This window comes from Crocuta crocuta, unplaced genomic scaffold (assembly GCF_008692635.1).
Source record: "Crocuta crocuta isolate KB4526 unplaced genomic scaffold, BGI_CrCroc_1.0 scaffold2, whole genome shotgun sequence".
NCBI lineage: Eukaryota > Metazoa > Chordata > Mammalia > Carnivora > Hyaenidae > Crocuta > Crocuta crocuta.
This window is the reverse complement of record NW_027528640.1, coordinates 2,966,911-2,989,945: the sequence shown is the minus strand read 5'-3', so window position 1 is coordinate 2,989,945 and position 23,035 is coordinate 2,966,911. Positions and strand designations below refer to the sequence as shown.

The window sequence follows — 23,035 nt, the reverse complement described above, 5'->3', positions numbered from 1 at the left end:
AAGTGACTATCGGTGGCTGCAACCATCAGGAGAGTCAGGGGGACTGGGGTGCCTCTTTAAGGAAGCAGTGGTTATCACCCACAATTTATTTGTTAGAAAACAAAACAAAACAAACAAACCTAAAAAAACATTTAATCCAACAGAGCCTCTAGCTCTCACTACTATTTTACAGAAAATAGAGAGGGGATAGAGCAAGATCTGAAGTGACCCCTGGAGATTTAATAATTGAAATTATTTGAAATTGAAACCAGCCTTCAGAAATCTGGTTTCTTTTCCTTTGAATGTTTGTTTCTTCTGATATAGAGACAGCATGAACAGAGGAGGGGCAGAGAGATTGGGGGAGAGAGAGAGGAGCCTAAGCAGGCTCCTGACATGGGGGCTCTAACTCATAAACTGTGAGATCATGATCTGAGCTCAAGTCTGATGCTAAACTCATTGAGCCCCCCAGCGCCCCATAAATCTGGTTTCTTGAACAAGTAAACATCAGGGGAATCAAAGAGGTGGCGGTGGTGAAGCCTATATTTTAAAAGAGACACTTAAAATACTTTTCAACTGATTGTAATAGATGGATCTTATATGTTAGGATTCTGATATGAACAAATTTTTAATATGCATACTGACTGGACAGTCAATGATTTTGAGGGATTTTTATTAGTTTGAGGGCAGTAATAATGGTAGTATGATTAAGTTTTGGGTCCTTATTTTTAAGAGACACCTACTGAGATATTTGTAGATGAAATATTGTGTGTCTGGCCACTTTAAAATAATAAGGGAAGGAGTGGTTGAGAGCATTTCCCGGGACTTGGTAATGAACTTGGGTAGTCCACATTTGGAGGTTCATTATAATCCTCTCTGGAATTTTATGTATGTTTGAAATGTCTGCACTAAAACATTAGCATGATTCCAATATTCCTAGGGTCAAAATTAAGAGATGAGTCCTGAAATGGTTCTATTTTAAATATGAAATTGTATTTAAACATTAAATCCAGTTACAGTATACTTATAAAACTTACTTTGAAAATGATTTCATCAATGAATTCTTGGTAAAGGAATTACAATAAAATACCTTTTAATGAATCAAATCTCTTTTCTTTATTACTTTATTCATATGACATATGGCTCAAGACCAGGGGACAGCTACTTCTAAAGCAGGGATAAACCCTTAGACCATTAATTAATTAACCTAATTTACATAACGTTCTTATTTTTGCATAGCCAATGAACTAGGGGTTGATTATAGGCCATTAAGAGTCATTAATAAGTGAAACAGTGATTTAAATATATGAGTTTGTATTTCAGACTCAAGAGGCAGAGGTCAACCACACAATGTTAATAACAATATTAAAAGCATCAGGCATTAAACAAACTAACATTTAGCTTGTAGACTTCATTCACTTCTAAGAGGCTAATTCAGGAACCTGCTAACTGGTCTAAGCTCTACATGCACACATGGGCACATGTAAGAATGCTAATGGGTGTATTAGCTACATTTTTATTAGCCTTAGGATTACATTAAAGTAATGAGAACTAGCTGTATCACATTCATATAAAAGCTATTGACATGTCTTTATCCCAAGAAGTTGGCACTGTTTCTTGAAAATTGCCAAGTTCTATGACCTAAATATTTAGCAGCGGTTTCATTCTAAATCAAACTGTTCATTTTTTTCCTCAAAGATGACAAATACAGTTTTCAAATAGCTTTCACATTTTTCTTAGTTGCAAGGTTATTTTACACTAACCTTTTGACTCCTGGTTTAGTCAATTCAATTGACAATTTGAAGCTTCCGCTACATTTTTTAAAAATATAATTGACTCAGTTTAAAGATTCTAAAAACTGAAGATGCTGGCCTCCTATTTTTAAATATAAAAAATTATGTTTATTTAGTTTTGAGGAGAGAGAGAGCCTGAGTGGGGAGGGGCACAGAGAGAGGGAGACACAGAATCTGAAGCAGGCTCCAGGCTCCCAGCTGTAAGCACTGAGCCTGACACAGGGCTCAAACCCATGAACCTTGAGATCATGACCTGAGATGAAGTCAGATGCCTAACCGGCTGAACCACCAAGGTGCCCCTAAAATTTTTTTAATATTTATTTTTGAGAGAGAGAGACAGACTGTGAGCAGGGAAGGAGCAGAAAGAGAGAGAGATAGGATCTGAAGCAGATTCTGTCAGCATAGAGCATGACGTGGGGTTTGAACTCACGAACTATGAGATCATGACCTGAGCCAAAGTCGGACGCTTAGCCAACTGAGCCACCCAGACGCCCTTTCCTGCTATTTTTAAACAATTTGACTATGCAAGTGATGAATAATCATTGCACACAACTTAATTCCCTTAATTCCAAAGATACACCATGTATAATCTCTTTTCAAATGACTTGGATGCACCCTTATGAGCAAGGTATACAGCCCTGATCATCACTGTCACGACCATCATCTACTGAACTGGAAGAGAAAACTCGAGGGCACATCTGCTCTCCTTTCTCACACTGCCTGGAGCTCTCTCTCACTCTGGCATCTGCATGCTGCTGGGGCCTCTCACTCGCTCCACCTTTTCCCTGCCCCCCCTTCTACAGTTGCTGATTGAGGGAGCACAGACACGGAATGTCCAGGAAGGGACTGGAGCCAAAGCTCACTGTTTCCAAGCCTGTTTCCCACTTCAAGCCCTCTCTGGCCTCTGATCCCCTAATGGTTAAATTAGATTTGTTTTTCTCTGGTCTTCTAGATTCTTAAAAAGCTGGTGTGATTATAAAAAAATGAACTCCCTGAAGTGCAAAGGAGTATTACCTGTCTGGATGGAAAAGAACAGCTTTCTTCTGGTATTAGTAACATCTCCCAGCACCTCTGCTGGCTCCCTTCACGAACTGGCTTCACTTGCTCTCATGTCAGCAAACTGCATGGCACAGAGAGGTGCTGAGAATGATTTTGGACTGAAAAGATGCGAGCTTTGATTTACTAACAGTGTCACTTTTAAGAAGTCACTTAACCATTTTATATCTTGTCTTTGTAAAATGGGAATAATTTTCGTCTCCTAGAAATGGATGTGAGTTAAATATCACGCCACGCATAATTTACAGCAAGTGTTAGTCACTCTTTTAAGATGCATTTTCTGCATTTTCCCTTGTGCTTGAGAAAATCCATAATTACCAGAAGACACACAATTCAGAGAACGTCCAACAATCCCACTCCCGTTAACAACACATTCCAGAGAGTTCGCCAGAGCCTTACAGTGAGACTGAGAATAAAGTTATTCTAACGGTATTTTATACAAAATTTGGAGATGGCCTGTTAGTGCCTTGATATTTCAGAAGTACAGAATCGCTCCTTGCACTGTCCCGGAACAGCAGCTAAAGTGGATATGTAGTCAGCGCCAAGCTCTGATGATCCCAAGTTCTCCTCTGGTAGCTTTTAGACATGCGTGTTTCNCCATCCATGTTGCTACACATGGCCAGATTTCATTGTTTCTCATTGCCATAGACATGCGTGTTTCATTAGGGAGTGAGTGGAAACATCCCCACATTCTTATAAAGTGCTGAAGTGACATGACTTACTTTTTGAAGGAACTCGGAGATTGGCGAGCACCACCTCCAGGGAATCAGCCTGCACGCGAAGCACATAGCTTGTTCTCATCTCATAATCAAGGGGGGCATTGACATAGATAACACCCGTGATGTTGTGGATCCCAAACATACCTGCAATTAAAACAGGGCTTCTTGACCATGTCCATCACACTCTAAGAAGAAATTTTAAATTATCTCTTTTAAAAGCATTGTGATTTTAAAAATACATTTTAAAAAAAGTTTATTTTTGAGAAAGACAGAGAGAGTGGGGCAGGGGCAGAGAGAGAGAGAGAGGAACAGACTTTCAGGCAGGCCCGGCGCTGTCAGCACAGAGCCTAGTATGGGGCTCAATCTCATGAACTGTGAGATCATGACTTGAATTGAAATCAAGACTCAGATGGTTAACCATCTGAGCCTCCAGGTGCCCCCAAAATACTTCTTGTAACAAGAGTAATATGTGAGGGATGCCTGGGTGGCTAAGTTGGTTAAGTGTCTGACGTTGGCTCAGGTCATGATCTCACAGTTTGTGAGTTTGAGACCCTCGTCAGGCTCTGGGCTGACAGCTCGGAGCCTGGAGCCTGCTTCGAATTCTGTGTCTCCCTCTCTCTGTACCCCTCCCCCACTCATGCTCTATCTCTCAAAAATAAATAAAGGTTAAACATTTTTTAAAAAAATAGAGTAACATGTGAAAGTGACAGGATCCTAGCTGCTATAAACTTCAGATTATCTTCAGCGCATCTTTACATGAATACCCTGATTTTCCAGTTATTTTGAGACTCTTGGGAATCAGTGTCTCATCAGCCAACATTTAGGAAGCACAGCACACTCTGTCTGTCATGGTAGATCCAGATGGTCCTCCACATACTAGGGGGCATTAGACGGTGATGATGTTTAGGGAGGGGGCCTAGTGGCACAGCAAGAACAAAGAAGAAAAGGGTAAGAAAAGTAAGATGTGAGCATTTGCTGCAGGGAGAGCAATTTCTAGTAATGATTGGTCACTGAAACATTTAAAAAGGGCCTTTAGAATTTTATTGTGAATTGCTTAACAGCGTTTGTTTTATACTCATTCATTTACTAAATATTAAATATTGAATCTTTACATACTTATTAAATGTATATTGGCTTTTTCTTGACCACTAACGACAGGCCAGGCCATCTAGTTTGTTGAAAGAGAAAAACAGGACAACTGGCGGATAATGGTAAGATAAAGAATGGGTGAGAAACATGAACTTGTTCCCAGTGAAAAGTGGTCGTCAGGCAAACTCAGATTATTTACTTACAGCTGTTCATTGTATATCAAAGTGGGACACTTGAGGAATCATATTATACAACGTACGTGGGGTTTGTCATGGACGTGGCTCTACGGGCATTCACAATTACTCATGATCCTAACAGTTCTTCAGTGTTAGCCTAGTGTGACATGGAGTATGCCACAGATGGTCCAGGACAGTGGCAAGAGACTCCTTTGGCAATAATTATGGCCAAATGCTAGAAGTATGATGCATTAATGTGGAAAATACGTCATTGAAATATCCCTAAATGAGGGCTTGGGGAAGACTTTCAGAATTGGATAGTTACTATTTCCTAGGGGGCAAAAGATTATGTCTGCTAATATAAGCAGACAGAGCATAAATGTACCAATTACTTCTTTATTTATTTAAAACAATTATTTGTTTTTATTTACTTTTATTTATTTATTTTTCTTTTTTATTAATTTAAAGCAACTATTAATGTTTTATTTTATTTTTGAGGGAGAGAGAGACAGTGCATGAGCAGAGGAGGGACGTGGTTGGAGGGGGAGGCACCGAATCTGAAGCAGGCTCCAGGTTCTGAGCTGTCAGCACAGAGCCCGACGAGGGGCTTGAACTCACAAACTATGAGATCATGAACTGAGCCGAAGTCAGACACTTAACTGACTGAGCCACCCAGGTGCCCCAAATGTACCAATTACTTTTAAGTTGGAGAGGATTTTATTAGAAAAATGGAGTAAATAGTAATTCAATCTGAGATGAATCTCGGAGCCCCATGTGTTAGTTTATGGCAAAAACAGACTGAAGATGCACTCACCTTCTTCATTTCCTGCAACAATAGAGTACACGATGCTCTGATTGATGGCCGCTGCAGAAATCACACCAACCGTTGTGCCTCTGGCAGCAAGTTCACTCACCGGAGGGGGTCTGCAGGTTTAGAAGAGGATTCAGTCCACTTGTCATGACAGAGTTTTGAATTCAATAATACAATGTGTTAGTTTAAGTGTGTGTGTGTGTGTGTGTGTGTGTGTGTGTGTGTGTGTGTACATTTACGTGACTAACATGTTTCCCAAAATTTTCACGGTAGTCCCACATTGAGACTCCAGCCCTAACAAACTGGGTTCAAAATTATGCAAATGCTCTCTGTGATGAATGCCATGTCACCTGCATTATTTTTAATTTGGGATATAATTTAAGATACTGTTTTATTATCTGCCAAAAACATCATACAAAATTCTCCCCACTTGTTTCTCTCAAGTACCTTCTGGACCGAAAGCAATCTGTTACGATTTGCTACCTCAACTTGCTGAAGTTGAATGTTGCTATTTTGTGGTTAATGTTAGCCTATTTAAGCAAATAGCTTCTAGATGACTCTTTCTATTCCTTATTCTTGCTCGACTGTGAAGCTCTAACTGTTCTAAGAGCAATTTCAACAGATGGTGTCACAAAACTCACCTTTCTCTTGAACTGACTTATTTTACTTAGCTGCAGCCGAGTGATGCGCTCAGTATTAGAATTATTTACTTAATTTCAAATCTGTATTTCCAACAACACATCTCATTCTCAAAATCCTCATTTTATTTTACCATATTGGTCATGTAACTAGGCTATCATAGCTTTAATTGTAAGTGAATGTAAACAGTCTCATTTTAATAAATACAGGAATTTATACTACCCAGATCCAGCAGATTAAAAAAAATTAGTAACTAAGAGGGTTTAACCACATCTCCGAATCTTTCTGTGGTTCAGCCAAACTGCTTGGGACATGCAATTTCTGTAGCCTTCCTCATCTTTCCTCAAGTTGACAAGATGAACCCCACCGTCACTTCTTCCACATGGCTTTTTCTTAGAACAATACTTACTCTTCTAATATCACTCCTCATTTTTACGTCCATGTTCTCAATTCTCATCTGGATTACACTGTGCTATCACTGAACCCTTTTATAATTAATCCCAAACTATAACACAGTCTGGAAAATTAAGTATGTCCATCTCTTTATAAACATGTCCACATTGCTAAGTTCTTTGCCACCTTAGACCACATGTTCAGTTAAGTGGCCTAAATGTAAGTAAAGTGATCTCTTTTACAGATGCTCACTTAATGGAGACCCATATATATTCACTGCATGTCAAGAACTATTTTTTTTGCTAAAGAATAAAACCTAACCTATGTAACTTTTAATGAAAATTATAAAGTATGTATGTACACATGTATTTTGTTCTCTTTCATCTTTCTGTGTTCTTTTGTTACAGTATCCAAAGGTGACTGTGGTATAACCACAGATCCTGCACACCCAGGGTAAGTGGTTTGGGGACCATTGCCCGGTCCTCAGGGTGTATGGGTAAACTCATTATCCATCTCTGGCCACTGAGGGCACTTTTTCCTCTTTTCTCAGTGTTCATGTCTCATGTAAAACCAATAACAGTCTTGCCCAGAAATTTTATTTTAAGTGGTAGAAAAAAAATTCTGAAAGACTTTTGATGTTGTTTGATGCTTCTAACCTGGTCGAAGGTTCTTGCTGATCACAATACCAACACAAATGAAATAACCACAGGTGGGAAACAGATGCCCTAACCTTGGACTAGTATTCTAAATGCCTCTGTACGTAATGCCAGGTAAGTTTCATCATTTCAGCCACTAAAACACTTGGTCTTTTATCTCTCCTTTATCTAGGATTTATATCATCTTTAACCAGAAACGTTCCCACTAATTAAAAAGATCATGTTTAGATTAGAAAAGGAGACATCTGCCTAGGTAGATACTTCTAAAGTTAGAGATCTGAGATAACACAATTGTATTCTATGAGCTGTTTATGTGCACACTGGCACAGCGTCAGATTAGTGAGATAAAGACGCCTTTGGTAATTTGAACGGAGATGGTAATGGTCCACCACAAAAGAGAGACATTCACAAAAGTGACACCGAAGTTGGTTCTGAAGGGCTTTTGTATGACAGTTTTGTATGATATTTCAGGTGATAAAGGAGACATTAAGACAATTTGCTGTTTGTCCCCTTGCTTAGTGATTGACCACGGTGGCTGTGAAGCCAAACACCTGGAAAGGATGAAAATCAGAGAGGTATGAAAACCCGATCATCTCCCAAGCAGACCACAAAAGTGGCCCCTCCTGATATTCCTCCCCCTGTGTACTGCTCTCCTCTCCAGGAGGGCCAGGCTGCGGCTGGGCGCTGGTCACCAGAACAAAGCCAAGGAAACGAGAGTTCGCCCTAGTGATTCCATTACACAAGACAAGCTTGCAAGCTCATTCTTGATTGTACACCTAATTCCCACCCTCACTGGGCTGGATAAAGGGAATAACACGACAAGAGTGATGTGGACCACCACTCAGCAAGGAGCTGAGGCCCTCAGCCCAACATCCATCTCGTAACGGAATTCTACCAGCAACCACATGGGTCCAGAAGCAGTCCCTTCTCTAGTCCAGCCTCACCAGGGACACTAGCCCTGGCCACCACCTGGATCCCAGCCTGAGGCAGACTATGAAAACAGAACCCAGGCAACCGACTTCTGACCTTCAGAAACTTCAAGGTGATATATATGTTGTTTTCACTCAATACATTTGTAGAGATAATGTCTTGTTCAAGAATAACGGACACATGTCGCTTGAATGTTGGAGCAATACGGACACATGTCGCTTGAATGTTGGAGCAATAAATTGTCAACGTATGACAGATCCGTATACACACGACTCAATGTCCTAAGAAAACATATGTTGGTCATATCCTGGGATGAACTTCATAAACTGAATTTCCTCCCGTGGAAGTAAACATTGCTTAAATCGTTTGCTTGTCTATCTTGTGACTATTTGTGAGATAAGAGCTAAATTTTATACTTTCCATAATTAATTTGTTGTCTGAGCCCTATAAAGTATAGAAATATAAAGTCTGCAGCTAATGTTTAACCTCTAGCTTTAACATTAGAAAAATGCCACCATTCATTTCAAACTTTAAAAACCGTATTTCAGGAGTTTCTGGGTGTCTCAGTCGGCTAAGTATTTGACTTTGGCTCAGGTCCTGATCTCATGGTTCATGGGTTCAAGCCCTGCATCAGGTTCCATGATGACAACCCAGAGCGTGCTTGGGATTCTCTCCCCCCCACCTCTGCCCATTCCCCCATTCCCTGCTCATGTGCTGTCTTTCCCAAAATAAAAAATAACATTTCATGCTTATTTTTGTTCGATTAGGATGGAAGTGATTAATACTGGAAAAAGTAAGTGGCATCATTTAAAAAGGACTTGGAATCCTATGCATACCACTAAAAGCACTTAAAAATCTATTCATAAATGTTTTAAACAGATTCACTTCTAGACAAAATATCTCATTAGCCTTTGTCTTAATTATTCCAGCACACTTCTTTCTATCAGAATCAAAACATCCTATAAAAATGCAATTTTCTCCTGGCTAGAATTAAATGAACCTCCATGACAATGGGCAGTAGATTAGGAAATTTCAATTCTTTTCTATTTAGCACAAGGCAGAACCCAGTGAATTTTTGTTTGACGCCCTAGGAAGTACCAGCTCCATGACTGGGGCAGATTACATATTTCCTCAGGAGTCATATATTACTTGAATACAAAATGAAAGAGTAGGTGGCAATCAGGATCTATCAAGCTGGAAGACAGGGCAGACAGAGAAGAAAACTGAATAAAGAGTGCTGGGCATACATTAAGAGGGAGAAAGGTGGAAGTGAGGAATTGGGTGCTAATCGGGCACTGTTTACTCCACTGAAATGAGGGTAACTCTGTGTGCCACTGCCAGCATTATGAGAGTGTAAAATGGGGGAAAGAAAAAGAAGTTCAAATTTTTACGTAAATTCTGTGAACTTTTAAATTTTGGAAACCAGTGAAGATTTATTTTAAAAAAATGTTTATTTGTGAGAGATAGAGTGCATGTGCACAAGCCAGGGAGGGACAGAGAGAAAGAGGGAGACACAGAATCTGAAGAAGGCTCCAGGCTCCGAGCTGTCAGCACAGAGCTGGACACGGGGCTCAAATCCATGAACCATGAGATGGTGACCTGAGCTGAAGTAGGGCGGTTAACCTACTGAGCCACCAGGTACCCTGAGATTTATTTTTAAAGCATCATCTGACTTGGTTTGATCTATGGGCTGACAGTTTATGATTTTTAGACTAACTGACTGTAAGGTATTTTCCAGTCCTACCCCACTGAGTCTGATGTGATGTGATTTATCATCACCTCCCTTCTTTCTGTTGAGTGCAATCAAATCTATTGATTAATTTCAAGGCAATGAATTATGGTCAAAGAAAGGTTTCCTCAGAGGCTTTAAAAAAAAAAAAAGCAAACTTATTTCTCTTGTTACTCATTCATATACTTGAAATTCATCCATTTTATAATAAACAATGCATCAATAACCCCCTTCCAATTAAAATTTTTAACACCTAACTCAAAACAAAGAGTTGTTAGGCATCTGAAATTCAGGAATTCTCCTTTTTAAAGCTATATTTATTGCCAATATAATTGAGAAAAAGTACTACGACAGTGAAACAAGAAGTCAGAACAGATAGGGCTCAATCTTGAAACTGAATTTCCTCTCATGGAAGTAAGCATTCCTTAAATTGTTTGCTTGTCTATCTTGTGACTACTCATGAGATAAGAGCTAAATTTTATACTTCCTGTAATTAATTTGTTGTTTGATCCCTATAAAGCCCAGGAATATAAAGTCTGTAGCTAATGTACCTTCAGGTTTAACATTAGAAAAATGTCACCATTCATTGAAAACTTCAAAAATAACATTTCTGGGGCATCTGGGTGGCTTAGTCAGTGAAGCGTCTGACTGGGGACAGCTTTCCTAGGAATCTTCAGTCAAGCTGTGTTTCTGTTCCCCAGAAGAGGCCGGATCAGAGCATTCTACAGACAGTGGTTCTATCTTTAACAGATATGGGCCTTGAACACTGGAGAGATTGATGGTTTCATTCATTTAAAATGACTTCAGGAAGGGCCTTGAGAGACTTCCACGAAGCTGGATCTGAGTGGGGTTGGATGCCCACGTGAGCCGCCATATCTCCGAGGGGGCCTGGCTCTGATTTACCCCCTGAGGGCAACACTTTGGGTTTTCTTGAGCATTTTAAATAAAACCTCCAGATTCTAATAAAACTCCAACATCACCTACTAGCTCTTAAGCAAAGCCTAAGTAATATTTCAGTTTAAGAAGCTCAGTTATGAGAGAGATCAAATTTACATTTTATTCAGTCATTAATCTTAATATTTGCATTTTCCTTGCCTCCCCTAAATTTTACATGTAAAACAGCTGTCTATTTTTTGATACCACACTTTGTTTTTTTTTGGGGGGGAGTTTTATTTACTTATTTATAATTCAGTAGTTTTTCTAAGTTTATTTATTTATTTTGAGACAGACTGAAAGTCTGTGAGAGGCAGAGAAAGAAAGAGAATCCCAAGCAGGCTCTGCACTGTTAGCACAGAGCCCAACACGGGGCTCAAATCCACAAACCGTGAGATCATGACCTAATATCAAGAGTTGGATGCTTAACTGATTGAGCCACCCAGGAGCCCCTGAGCAGTTTTAGATTTCTTGAAAAATTAAACAGAAAGTATACAGATTCTATATGCACTCCCATCCCTCATTGTCGTTTATTATTATTATTATTATTATTAATGACATCTTGTGTTAGTGTGGCTCATTTGTTAAAATTGATGAGCCCGTACTGATAGATAATTATCAACTAAAGTCTATTGTTGACATGAGGCTTTGTTCTTGCCTTGTATAGTTCTGTGGGTTTAGACTGATTTATAATGTCACATTGCTGTCATTACAATTTCGTGCATCATAGTTTGGGTGATCTCAATTTCTCCTTTTCTTCGGCTATTCATCCCTCCTTCCCCCTGAACTTCTGGCAACCAGTGGTCTTTTTACTTAAAAAAGTGGTCTATATACTTAAAAAATTTTTTTAATGTTTATTTACTTTTGAGAGAGAGACTGAGCATGAGTGGGGGAGAAACAGAGAGAGAGGGAGACACAGAATCTGAAGCAGGTTCTAGGCTCTGAGATGTCAGCACAGAGCCCCACACAGGGCTCGAACTCATGAATCGTGAGATCATGACCTGAGCTGAGGTCAGACACTTTAACCGACAAAGCCACCCAGGTAACCTCACTGTCTGTATACTTTTGCCTTTTCCACACTGTCATATAGCTGGAATCATACATGGTGTAGTCTTTTTGTACTGGCTTCTTTCCATGGTTATATGTGCTGAAGCTTCCCCTATGTCATTTGGTGGCTTTATGCTTTCTATTGCTCAGTCACATTCCACTGTATGAATGTACAATGAACAGGTGCATTTTAGTAAGAAGAAAATTGATCAAAAAAACTCTGAGCCTGTTGTTCAGAAATCAATCTTTGCAGATGAAGTAGAATCCAGAAAATTTAACTGATACAGAATTTATATGCAAAATACTTACAATATAATTTTCTTATGGATGCATAAGTCAATTCATAGATATCTGTTTAATGCTTCAAATTGGTTATTCAAAAATATAGATAACAATAAATCTCTCTCAATTAAATACATTTTGACATATCTGAATTGTCTGAATAATGACAATATAATAACAGATTTTGCAGTTTTCAATGGCAGACCCAGTTTTTACAGTATAAATAGAGACAAAACAATTATTCTACAATTTAAAATCTACTTTTATTGTTGGGTTCACGAAGTAACAATAAAAGTAAATGTTATACGTGTTACATAAAGCTCCTAATTATTTTAAATGCTGTGCAGTTTAGGAAATAAAAGTGTGTGTAAATAGATGCTATAAAATTTCACTGGGATTCAATCTTGCTCTATTGCTTTCTTTCTACTGAGAGACAAATCCAATTTATTTTGACATGTTTGAATTCAATATATTTGCAAATCAGTGTCAATTAAGGAACTGTTTTTACATCTACTATAAAGGAATTTAATGGAAATAGGAAGGAAAAAAAATCCTCTGGAACTCCTATTATTTGTAACCTTGGAGTAATTGCTGTAGGGTGATCTGATTTTAAATATTTAACCAAGACAAGCAGTTTTAAAAGACAGGAATCGGGAGGGAAATAGCAGTTTTCCAGCATTTTTAGGGTAGGTTGTAGAAAAGAAGATTTGTAAAGAGCCAAGTGGTTGGACACTGTTGTGTTTTGTTTTGTTTTGTTTTTTCTTCACACATCTTTTCCAAAGTGAGCTGGCCATTTTTAGAGTTTTGGTTCTTTTCAGATCCGTAAAGTGTCCTCATCTTGAAGACAAGGAAACTGAAGCCCTGAGTAGTAATCAATTCCTCAAGTCCAGAAAACTATCTGAAATCCAAATCTGTAACCCTGGGTGTGTGTCTATCTTCATTGGAGACATTTACTGTTCTCATTAAGAGAGTTTTTCCTCAAAATTTATAAGAATTAGCTGAAGAACTTATTAAAACTTTCAGATCTTCAAGGCGCCTGGGTGGCTCAGTCAGTTAGGTGTCTGACCTCAGCTCAGGTCATGATCTCTCAGTTTGTGGGTTCCAGCTCCGCGTCGCACTCTGTGCTGATGGCTCAGAGCCTGGAGCTTGCTTCAGATTCCGTGTCTTCTTATCTCTTCCCCTCCCCTACTCACACTCTGTCTCTCTCAAAAATGAATATACATTTTAAAAACTAATAAAATTTTTGGATCTTCTGGATCACACTTAAAGATTCTGATTTAGTAGGTCCATAGGGTCAGACCTAGGAATATCATTTATAAAAATCTGTCTCTCATACTTAGTACCTATGTGACTCTGCAGAAATCTGTAGCTTCACTGTTCTTATTTCTTTACCTGAAAATGGGGATATTACTTACTTAGAAAACTGTGGAGTCTACTAAGCAACAATGTTCAAAAAGCTTTTCTTATACTTAGCATGTTGTAGGTACTTCAAAAATTCTGGCTTTATTAATACACTATTTTAGGTGCTACACTCTGGAAGTTTAACATATACTTTATAATGATACACAAGTTTGTCTCACAGACAGAAACAATATAAAATAAAACTTAAGTACTTTTAAGCAAAGGAAGCCACTAACAAAACAAAAGACAACTTACTAAATGGGTGCAAATACTTGCAAAACAATATATTCATAAGGAATTAATATTCAAGATACGTAAATAACTTCTACAGCTCAGCATTAAAAAAATCTAATTTAAAAATGGGCAAATGAATAGACTTTTCTCCAAAGAAGACATACTAATGACCAACAGGTATATGAAAAGATGTTCAACTCATCATCACTCATCATCAGGGAAATGCAAATCAAAACCACAATGAGCTATCACCTCACACCTGGCAGAATGGCTAACATCAACAACTAAGGAACAGCAGGTTCTGGTGAGGATGTAGAGAAAAAGGAACCTTCATGCACTGTTGGTGGGAATGCAAACTGATGCAGCCACTGTGGAAAACAGTGTGGAGGTTCCTCCAAAACTGGAAAGCAGATATGTGAGTGTAGTGACGAATCCCTGAATTCTACTCCTGAAAATAGTATCACCCTATATGCTCACTTGCTACAATTTAAATAACAGTTAAAAAATAAAAGCATGTATCTGAATATTTAAAAAAAATAAGGATTTTGGACTTAAGATAAAAAATTGCTTGATTTGGCCCCAGATTCAAGAATGATTCCACTTTCTTCACATTTAGATCTCCTGAAAAATACTCAGATGGCCCCTTTTCAATCATAAAGAGAGAGGCCCATCTACGCTTCCTCTAGGACACCTCAGAGGATTTGCTGCAGTAACTCCCTGACCTGTCCTCACCTTCCTGCATACTTCTCAGAGTTTGGGCTATGCCACTCGATGTTTCAAAATAAAGGAGTACATTTCTTCCTGTTTTCAAAAAAAAAAAAGAAAAGAAAAAAAAAGAAGAAGAAGAAGAAAGAAAAAAGAAAAAAAGGAGAGAAGAGAAACGCAGAATTATGTCAATGCCACACCTGGGGTATATACGCAGAAGAAAAGAAATCACTATTTTGGAGAGCTATTTGCACTCCCATATTCACCTCAACAAACATAGTTTATGAGCTTGTTTTTTACAGCCAAAACATGGAAACAACTTGTGTGTCCACCGACGGATGAATGGATAAAGAAAAAAACTACATATTCTATATTATTGGCTTCTACTTTGGAAAATTCACAGTTGTAAATGATTTCTCTGCCTTCCTGAGATGTAACTGCTTTTCAAACCCAGGACTGTTTCCCTCAAGGACCTGGGAGTGCTGTGTTTGAAAGTCATCATCAGGGGAAGGAGAGGTTCTATCTCCCAGAGGGTAGGATCTGGACTTTGGTGGCAACCGCTCCAAACTGTGGGTGTTATACAGCAACAGGTGATTGAGACACACAGAAAAACAAAATTCTGGTCACAAATATCAATGCAAGAGTCATCAAGCATTTATAGGACACCTATCTTGAGCAGAGTACTGTATTTATAGGTACCAATGATCATATGATTCATTTACCTGTGACAGTCCCTATTTGTGCCATTGTTCTAGATCAAATTTTATAGGGTATGCCCCTTTACTCTCATTAGTGTCCTACTTTGGGCAGTAAATCATAGGATCTTCACAGCATTAGACACCCTGTGGATACAGTTAAGGAGGAAATGTAGCTCTCTCACATAAAGCTAAATTCTACCTAGTGAGATGAAGTATATAAGTACTCAGATTTAGTTCTTTCCACTTAGAATTCTACATTTTTTGGCATTAGTGTAGTAAATCCTGCTTTCTCTTGTTTGCAATCACCTGGTGAATCTATCCCCATCACTCTCTTGCTGTTTGTATATGTGTGTGATTTTCTCTTAAATATGCTATTTAGGGGTGCCTGGGTGGCTCAGTCTGTTGAGTGTCAGACTTCAGCTCAGGTCATGATCTCATGGTTCCTGGGTTCAAGCACCATATTGGGCTCTATGGTGACAGCTCAGAGCCTGGAGCCTACTTTGGATTATTTGTCTCTGGTCTCTCTCTCTGCTCCCTTCCTCCCCAACTTGCACTCTTGTCTCTATCTCTCAAAAATAAATAAATGTAAAAAAAATTTTAAAGTATGCTATCTGATGGCATAGAACCCCGTGTGAAAAGTTGACCAGAAATAACAGAGAAAAAGATGAGGTAGAGCACACAGCCACTAAGTTCCAGAGCACCTTGGAGATGAATGACTTCACCAGTATAAATTGGTGATAAAAATGCCGTGATTGCAAATTAATATTTCAATTGCATAAAAATCTATTTTCCCGATGGAATGTGGAAGCAGAGCGATCTTCCATGAAACACCTTTGTTTGTGTCTCTTGCTTCACACTAGTCAGTGACCTTGGATTCTCGGTGATAATGAATAAGGTCGGTAGTGGGGCTCCTAAGAGCCTTCGTATCTGCTCCCCTCCACCCAGGCCCTCCCCACGATCCATCTGATGCTCTATGCCAGACTCTGGTTTTAGGAAAGTCTCTAGCTCATCTCCTTCTGGATCTCACTGCATGCTACTCTCTTCCTGGCATAGTCCTCCTTCTTTCTTTAGGGCTCTACCTTACCCCTGCTTTATCTGCGGGATTTTCCTGTAGGTCTGAAGTATGTCTATCTCTCACCACTGTCTTGATGTGGTCCAAGCTGCCACAACCTTTTGTGTGTGACCCTGTGGCTTTCTTTTGACGAATTCCACACTGGTGCACTCGGCTAGCTTCCCAGCTGGCGTCCAGAGTGGTCAAGTTTCTTTTTAAAGTTCCCATCCACCCTCATCTCCTTTAGTCCGAGCTTCCCCAGTTCAGCAGTATCCCAGTGCTCTGGGGATGAAACGCCCCAGATTTCGGCATCACGTCACAGCCCTGTACCCTCACTCTCTCTTCTCCAACAGTACTGAACTTCCCCCAATTCCTGGAATATGTCCTCCTCCTGCGCAAGGAGAACTTCTTATGTCCTCACTTTCCTCCCAATTCCTGAGTCCATCACTGCTTCCCACTTATTCACATGTTTGCCATTTCCAGGGAAATTTTCTCTGCTGTCCCTTATGGCTGCCACCGTGTACTCTGTTACAAGTGTCCATGAAGCCAGGTTCCTTTTTGCTGACCTCACTTGTCAGTTTGCAATTATAACCTGATTCCTATGGTCACTGTTTTGATCCAAAGAGGTGAGTTCCTCAGCACTGGGGTGGCTGCTCAAGGACGGCAAAATGGGAGCTGATCTGAAAGTGTAGGGAGTATAACAGCTCCCGTTCATTCTGCCTCTTGTATTCCCAGCAAAAGACCAAGGTTTGTGTTTGTTTCATTTGTTATTGAGAAAATTAGTGGATGTGTATGTGTGTGTGTGTGTGTGTGTGTGTGCACGTGCACACACGCGCGTTCATGTATTGCTGGAGACAATTACTTATGCTTCATTTTTTTTTAGTTTTTAGCTTTTTGGCATGTCTGTACTTATGTGTTTCCAGGATCGACATCCATGATGGATCTCAAGAGGAGAGTCGGGCCGTGCTCCTGAAGGAAATACAATACGAATGGAGAACAGAAGAAAGAGGCGGTCAGTGTGGGCGCTGAACTGACCTCAGCACCCCCAGACCACATGCTGACTGGCTCACTCACCATCCCATGTCCCTTTCAGGGCCTGATTTCCTTGTTCAGCTGTGGCTGGCTTATCATTATCTGACCACACTTGTTTTATTTTGTCCTACAGTGGGCGAGGCAGGCCCTTCCTTGTCCCCTGACCCCAGGATATGTGTGTTCTTACATAACTGACAAACGATTGCTTTTCCATGTGATAAGCAGTGTGATTCACAGTGGGGCACTTTTTTGGTTTGTTTTATGTTTTGTTTTGTTTTCTTGCCCAGTAAAAAGCGATTGTTTGATTAATCTCTGCCTACTATGTAGATGATGAGATCTCTGAGTACAGGGACCTTGTACCTTGTGTCCAGCCTTACTGTTCCCAGTGCACTGTGTGTGCTCAATGCAAAATCAATGGGAGGATGAAGGGAGGGACACATGTTGCTTGAACACAGCAGGTGTTTTATCTCATCTATATGTATTTTCAATGTCTGTTTTCTCCAATAGATTGCAAACTTTAGAGAGACCATATTTGTACTTAAATTAAAAAAAAAAAAACATTCATGAGCAAAGATGCTGGGTGAATTAGTAAAATTCAAGGAGAGATGACCTTAATGCAGGGCTCGAACTCATGAACCGCAGTCACAACCAGAACTGAAACCAAGAGTTGGTGGCTCAACTGACTGAACCACCAAGGCTCCCGTCTGTGGATTTAAAAAGAACTGCTCAAACTTGAGTCCTTTGTTGCTGGTGGACTGACTTCTGTCTGCCATGTGAGCAAATGTCAGACTCTACTTATAACCTTGAAGATGTGATGGAGAATTAAATTCCGTGCAGACACATAGGGAGCCTATGAAACCAGTAACGAGCACTGCCAGAGCTATTCTTTCAGTAATCAAAAAGGCAAAATCTATTACGCTTGAGGCAGGACTTTACTAGTGCCATAAAAAGACAGGAAATGTTATCTTCAGGTAAAGTCAACTCTCATATGGGACAATAAATCTAAATTAAAATAGTAAACAATCCTTGCAAACAAGTAAGCCTGTCTGATATTAATAGTTTTCAGATTGATATTTTCTTCTTCATCTTTTGAAACCAAGACCAAAAGCTCTTCCTAAACTATTCTACTTACTAATTAAAAATCTTTTGTCAAAATCCCACGTCCAAGCCTGTGCGGTTTATATGAGAAAAATGGCAATTCTCCTCAAATGTAAGGGAACTTGAATTCTCCTGAATAATGCGATGGTTGCTGGAACAGCTCACTCACCATTGCTTTGGCCATTGTGATAACATTGTTTTCATTTTTCATAGTATATAAAAGTGGATTCCTGGATTTTAAATTATACTTTTCCTCTGTTTTTGCATATCAGGAGGCAGACTGTTAATCCTTTTTAGTTCTTCATAAAATCTACTCTTTCTATTCTTTAATATAAAGCCTTTTGAGAAACTTATTTTAAATATAAATCGTATGAGACTTTTCCATTGCCATTTGTTACGAGATTAATTCAAATTGATCAGCGGAGTATCAATCTTTTACTGTAATAGGGAAACCAAAAAGATTATTTTCTTTATTCAAAGTATTTAAATTTTTGAAAGATGTCAAGATATGTATATGCATAATATTCTTATTTTTGATTTAATGTATTAAACTTGAATAATACTGGAAATTAAATATGACTCAATTTTTTTCTAAGAGTTAGCAAATATCATCTTATTGAAGAGGCTAATGAAAATACTTTAGGAACATATGCCTCTCCTATTTGGTATACATATAAATATAAATTTTGAATTTCTGTTTTTATGGAAATTATATTTTAAAATACAGGAATCCTTAAAAAATGAATATAAATGTGGCATTAAATCAAGCAAAGTTTAATAATCAATGTTGATACACTTCCATTTTAAATAAATACCAAAGGTATGTCTATATTGTAGCATATTTGTTTGGAAAATTTGTAAATAATTGTCTTTGGTAAAATTTTTGATAAATTGTATAAGGTATTGCATTTTTCATTCAAAATCAATATTCACATTCAAACTCCATGATCTATTCCAGACGTGCTGACCTTTCCATGATATTTACCTCTAGCACTGAGGACAAGTGAGTCCCTGTGTGTTTAGTCCATCATCCTGGGATGAAGGTCAAATATTCTTCGAATGCTATCCTACTTGACCTATAGGAGTCAATCTATTCTTAAGTAATGTGTTTGAACTACTATGAGGATTTTGATACTTCTGTCTGGATTAAATGAAAAGATAACATAAAATGTATTTTCTGACTATGACACTATGACTATTTTCCAGAAAGGCCAAGTAGATAATTGACTAAAACCTCTTATCTGATAAGGCCATGTGGGGGCAATGAGAGTGCCCCACAGGGCTCCAGTAACAGGAGGCACACTTGACCAAGGTTCCATCGCTATGCCCTCAAGTCCATGGCTCTGTTTATGTGCAGGTCATGCTTCCTAGGTGCCGCTTACTGGTTGTGATTCAGAAAATCAGAGATGCTAAGGTGTGTCTCTTCCTGGAAGACAAGGGACTTTTCCAAAATATGACTGCCATTTGAGGGATCCCTGATCATCATGCAGAACGTATTTAAATGACACAGTAGCCACTTCATTTGGGCCACTAGCCTAGGATGTTCTACACAAACTTCTCTCATCTACTTCCTTTGAGGTCAGAATGAATGTGGTTTGCAGGCTCCCTAGACTTACTCTGCTTTCTGCTCATTTCTCTCACAAAAGTATTTTCCCTAAAACACCTGTTGAGTCTCATCTTGATGTTTAATTGCTAGGGGATGGACCAAAACTAACATGGGAGAGCAGGGACACTAAAGTTAAAGATGGAGTATTAGTATTCCAAAAGATATAAATTGCATTTAAAATATCCATGGACATTTAGAAAACCAATTTTAGGAAAAGTAAAGACAGTTAAAAAATGTTAATAAAGAATCTTAATATATAATAAAATCAGTACTAATATAGAGACATATTAAAATAAAGATAACTAAATTGAAGAGATTTAATATACATTGATTTATGTAGAGACAAAAAAGAAAATCTTGAGGATTAGAATTAGCCATTATGTAAGTATTATAATGAGGAGGAAGAATTTATCATATGTTGTAAGATATACTAAACTAGTATGAGAAACTGGAATTAACACTTATTTCAGGCCAGCAACTACATGGTTAATATCATTTTTTAAATCACATTAATGGTGGACATTGCCAAGTATACAAAATTCTTTTTCCCAATAAGGATCCTTGTCAAGATGCCTGCTAATAATTGATAGGAGGACATTATTTGTCACCTGTCTTAAGTTAGGAGTTGAGCTCAGTTTCAGGTAAAGGGCAACAGAATACACCACCCCAAAATATGTCTGCAGGAGTTCAGAACATGCTACTCCAAAATATGCCACTTTGGCATATTGATTGTGTTGTGCTGTAGGTACTCAAAAAATAGCAAATGCAGGGAGATGGTTTCTCTGAGCTCCACTCTGCCTCAACACAGATCCTCCAAAAGGAACTCAGTTGCCATGGATCCCCTACCTAGGAATGTCTTTGACAAGGAATCAGAGTCGCCACAGGAGAGGACATCTGAAGAAGACACCACCCCCAGGCAAACCTTACCACAGTCATGCCTGCAACCAACCCTTTCAGGGCTGGTCCTTTCATAAAAATCAGTTACTCTTCCCCTAGAGGCCTTTACTCCCCTCACTTTCCCTGTTAAGATGGTATTTAATCCTAAATTCTAAAGCTACCTCTTGGCATTACTTATCTCTCCTGTATGTCTCTCATTACACATGAAGTATACGTGTTAGTAAACTTCTCTTTGTTTTTCTTTTGTTAGTCTGTCTTTTGTGACAGGAATCTCAGCCAAGAACTCTGAAGGGGAGTGAGTGGGAAAATTAGTTTTCTTCCCCGACACAGTCATACTACTTGAAAGAGGAAGCCAATGCTAAAACTGATGAAGGCTCAGAGAGAAATGCAAAGAATATAAATAAAAGAACAAATATAATAATAACAATCTCAGCATAGGGAATGACTTCCCAATATCCACAACTACCTGAAGACTGATAAGGTGAGTTCCTCATAACCAAAGGGACTAGTCAACTTTGTAGCAAGGATATCAGAAAAAGCAATTACTAAATTATCAGGCTGACCATATGATTCCTGTGGCCTGTTTCGTCCATTACCTGCCATGCCCTTGAAAACAGAATTTTCATTAAGATTAACCTATTTCTCTCTGCTTCCAATGAGAATCAATCTGTGGAGAGCTGTTTAAGATATGAGATTATATATGGAAATAGAGACACTTAATGACATGAATAGTAATAACTCAAAACTAATATTATTTATGTAAGGTAAGAACTAGTATTTGCATTTCATTCACTGCAGAAAAAAAAAAAAAGCCAGATGGAGACACTTTGGAGAAGAGAGAGGTGTTTTAACAACAAAGGGTTATGAGATGTTACTGACACTTTAAGAATTTTGTTTTGGGGAAAGGGAATAGAGAGAATGAAGAATGATGACTTGAGGTACAAACTCTAAGAGACGGACATTTCTGGTGTTTCCTTGTCTTTCAAAAAGATAAACTGGAAGAAATGCATAAAACAGAAATGCCACATGCCAATAGAAATCTGTTACAATGTTGAAATTTTTGACTGTGTGGTTGCACCTGATAATATGAATGCTTGTTTATAATTGCAGAAATTAATGTTATACAGTCTGAAGAGGTACATGCTTTTTAAAATTTTGAGAAGAAAACGGTGCTTTCTGGAAGATACAAGCATTTATCTGATGACAAAAAGAAGCAAATGATGTTTTAATTCTCCATTTAACCTGATTAAGTGACTCAGGAGAGACTGAAGAGGCCATGGGATGAACAAAATAAGTCTGTTTCAAGTACTGCAGCCATAGAGGGACCAAAGAAAAATAAGTGCATGCTTATCTTCAGAACTGCTGTCAATGTGGCCATTATAAAGGCACACGCATATCTGTATGGGGCAAATAGCTGCCTCATAATGAGATCCCTCCTACCCGTAAAAATTACTGGAAGTCAGCCCATCAGGTAATAACTTCAGTTCACAGGATTTGAGGAACAACAACATCAAATCTTTTCAGCACATATAAAATATCCTAATATACATTGTAAACAAGAAAATAATGTGAGAATTTTCCCTTCAGGTCTTGACAGGCTAAATTATTTCCCTTAATATGGGATGCTCTTTGTAAAGTCTTTGAATAACTTTACAAACTTCATTATATTCTTTTTCAAAGAACCATTAGCAGAAAATGAGCAAGGTTTTAAATAGGAATCAGGAGCAGAGACACAAAAGAATATGTGAAAGGCGGGTGGGTTGGCATTTAGTTAGATATATTGCTACTTCCACACTGGTGAGCTCACCTGCTCATCATCTTCTGTCAGAAACTTAGCTGGCAGTCCAGGAAGCTTTTCCTCTGGTAAATATCAATGTACTTACTACGATGTTTGTTATTTGTGGGTTCAAGCTTGTACTTTTATAATTTCAGAAAAGGTAACAACAGGTCTATTTTTGCACTCCTGCAGCAAGGTTATTACCAGTCGCTGGATATTTAAATGTTTTGAATGCTATAAAAAGAATAATGGATTTTGTGTCTGTCGATGTAGAGCTGGTACAGTAGGAAATGTTTCAGCAAATAGT

At 38.6% G+C, this 23,035-nt stretch overlaps 1 protein-coding gene across 8 annotated transcripts in view; it reads right to left on the bottom strand.

The window, feature by feature from the left end:
* The window catches only part of PCDH15 (protocadherin related 15), a 752,236-nt gene that overhangs the window by 146,744 nt on the left and 582,457 nt on the right, over positions 1–23,035 (bottom strand). For all 8 annotated transcript variants that reach the window (XM_077755213.1, XM_077755212.1, XM_077755209.1 and 5 more), the window contains 2 exons: positions 5,624–5,733; positions 3,548–3,688 (listed from right to left, as the gene is read on the bottom strand). In XM_077755213.1, coding sequence (XP_077611339.1) covers positions 3,548–3,688; positions 5,624–5,733 — 251 coding nt within the window. The remainder of the gene's footprint in view (positions 1–3,547; positions 3,689–5,623; positions 5,734–23,035) is intronic.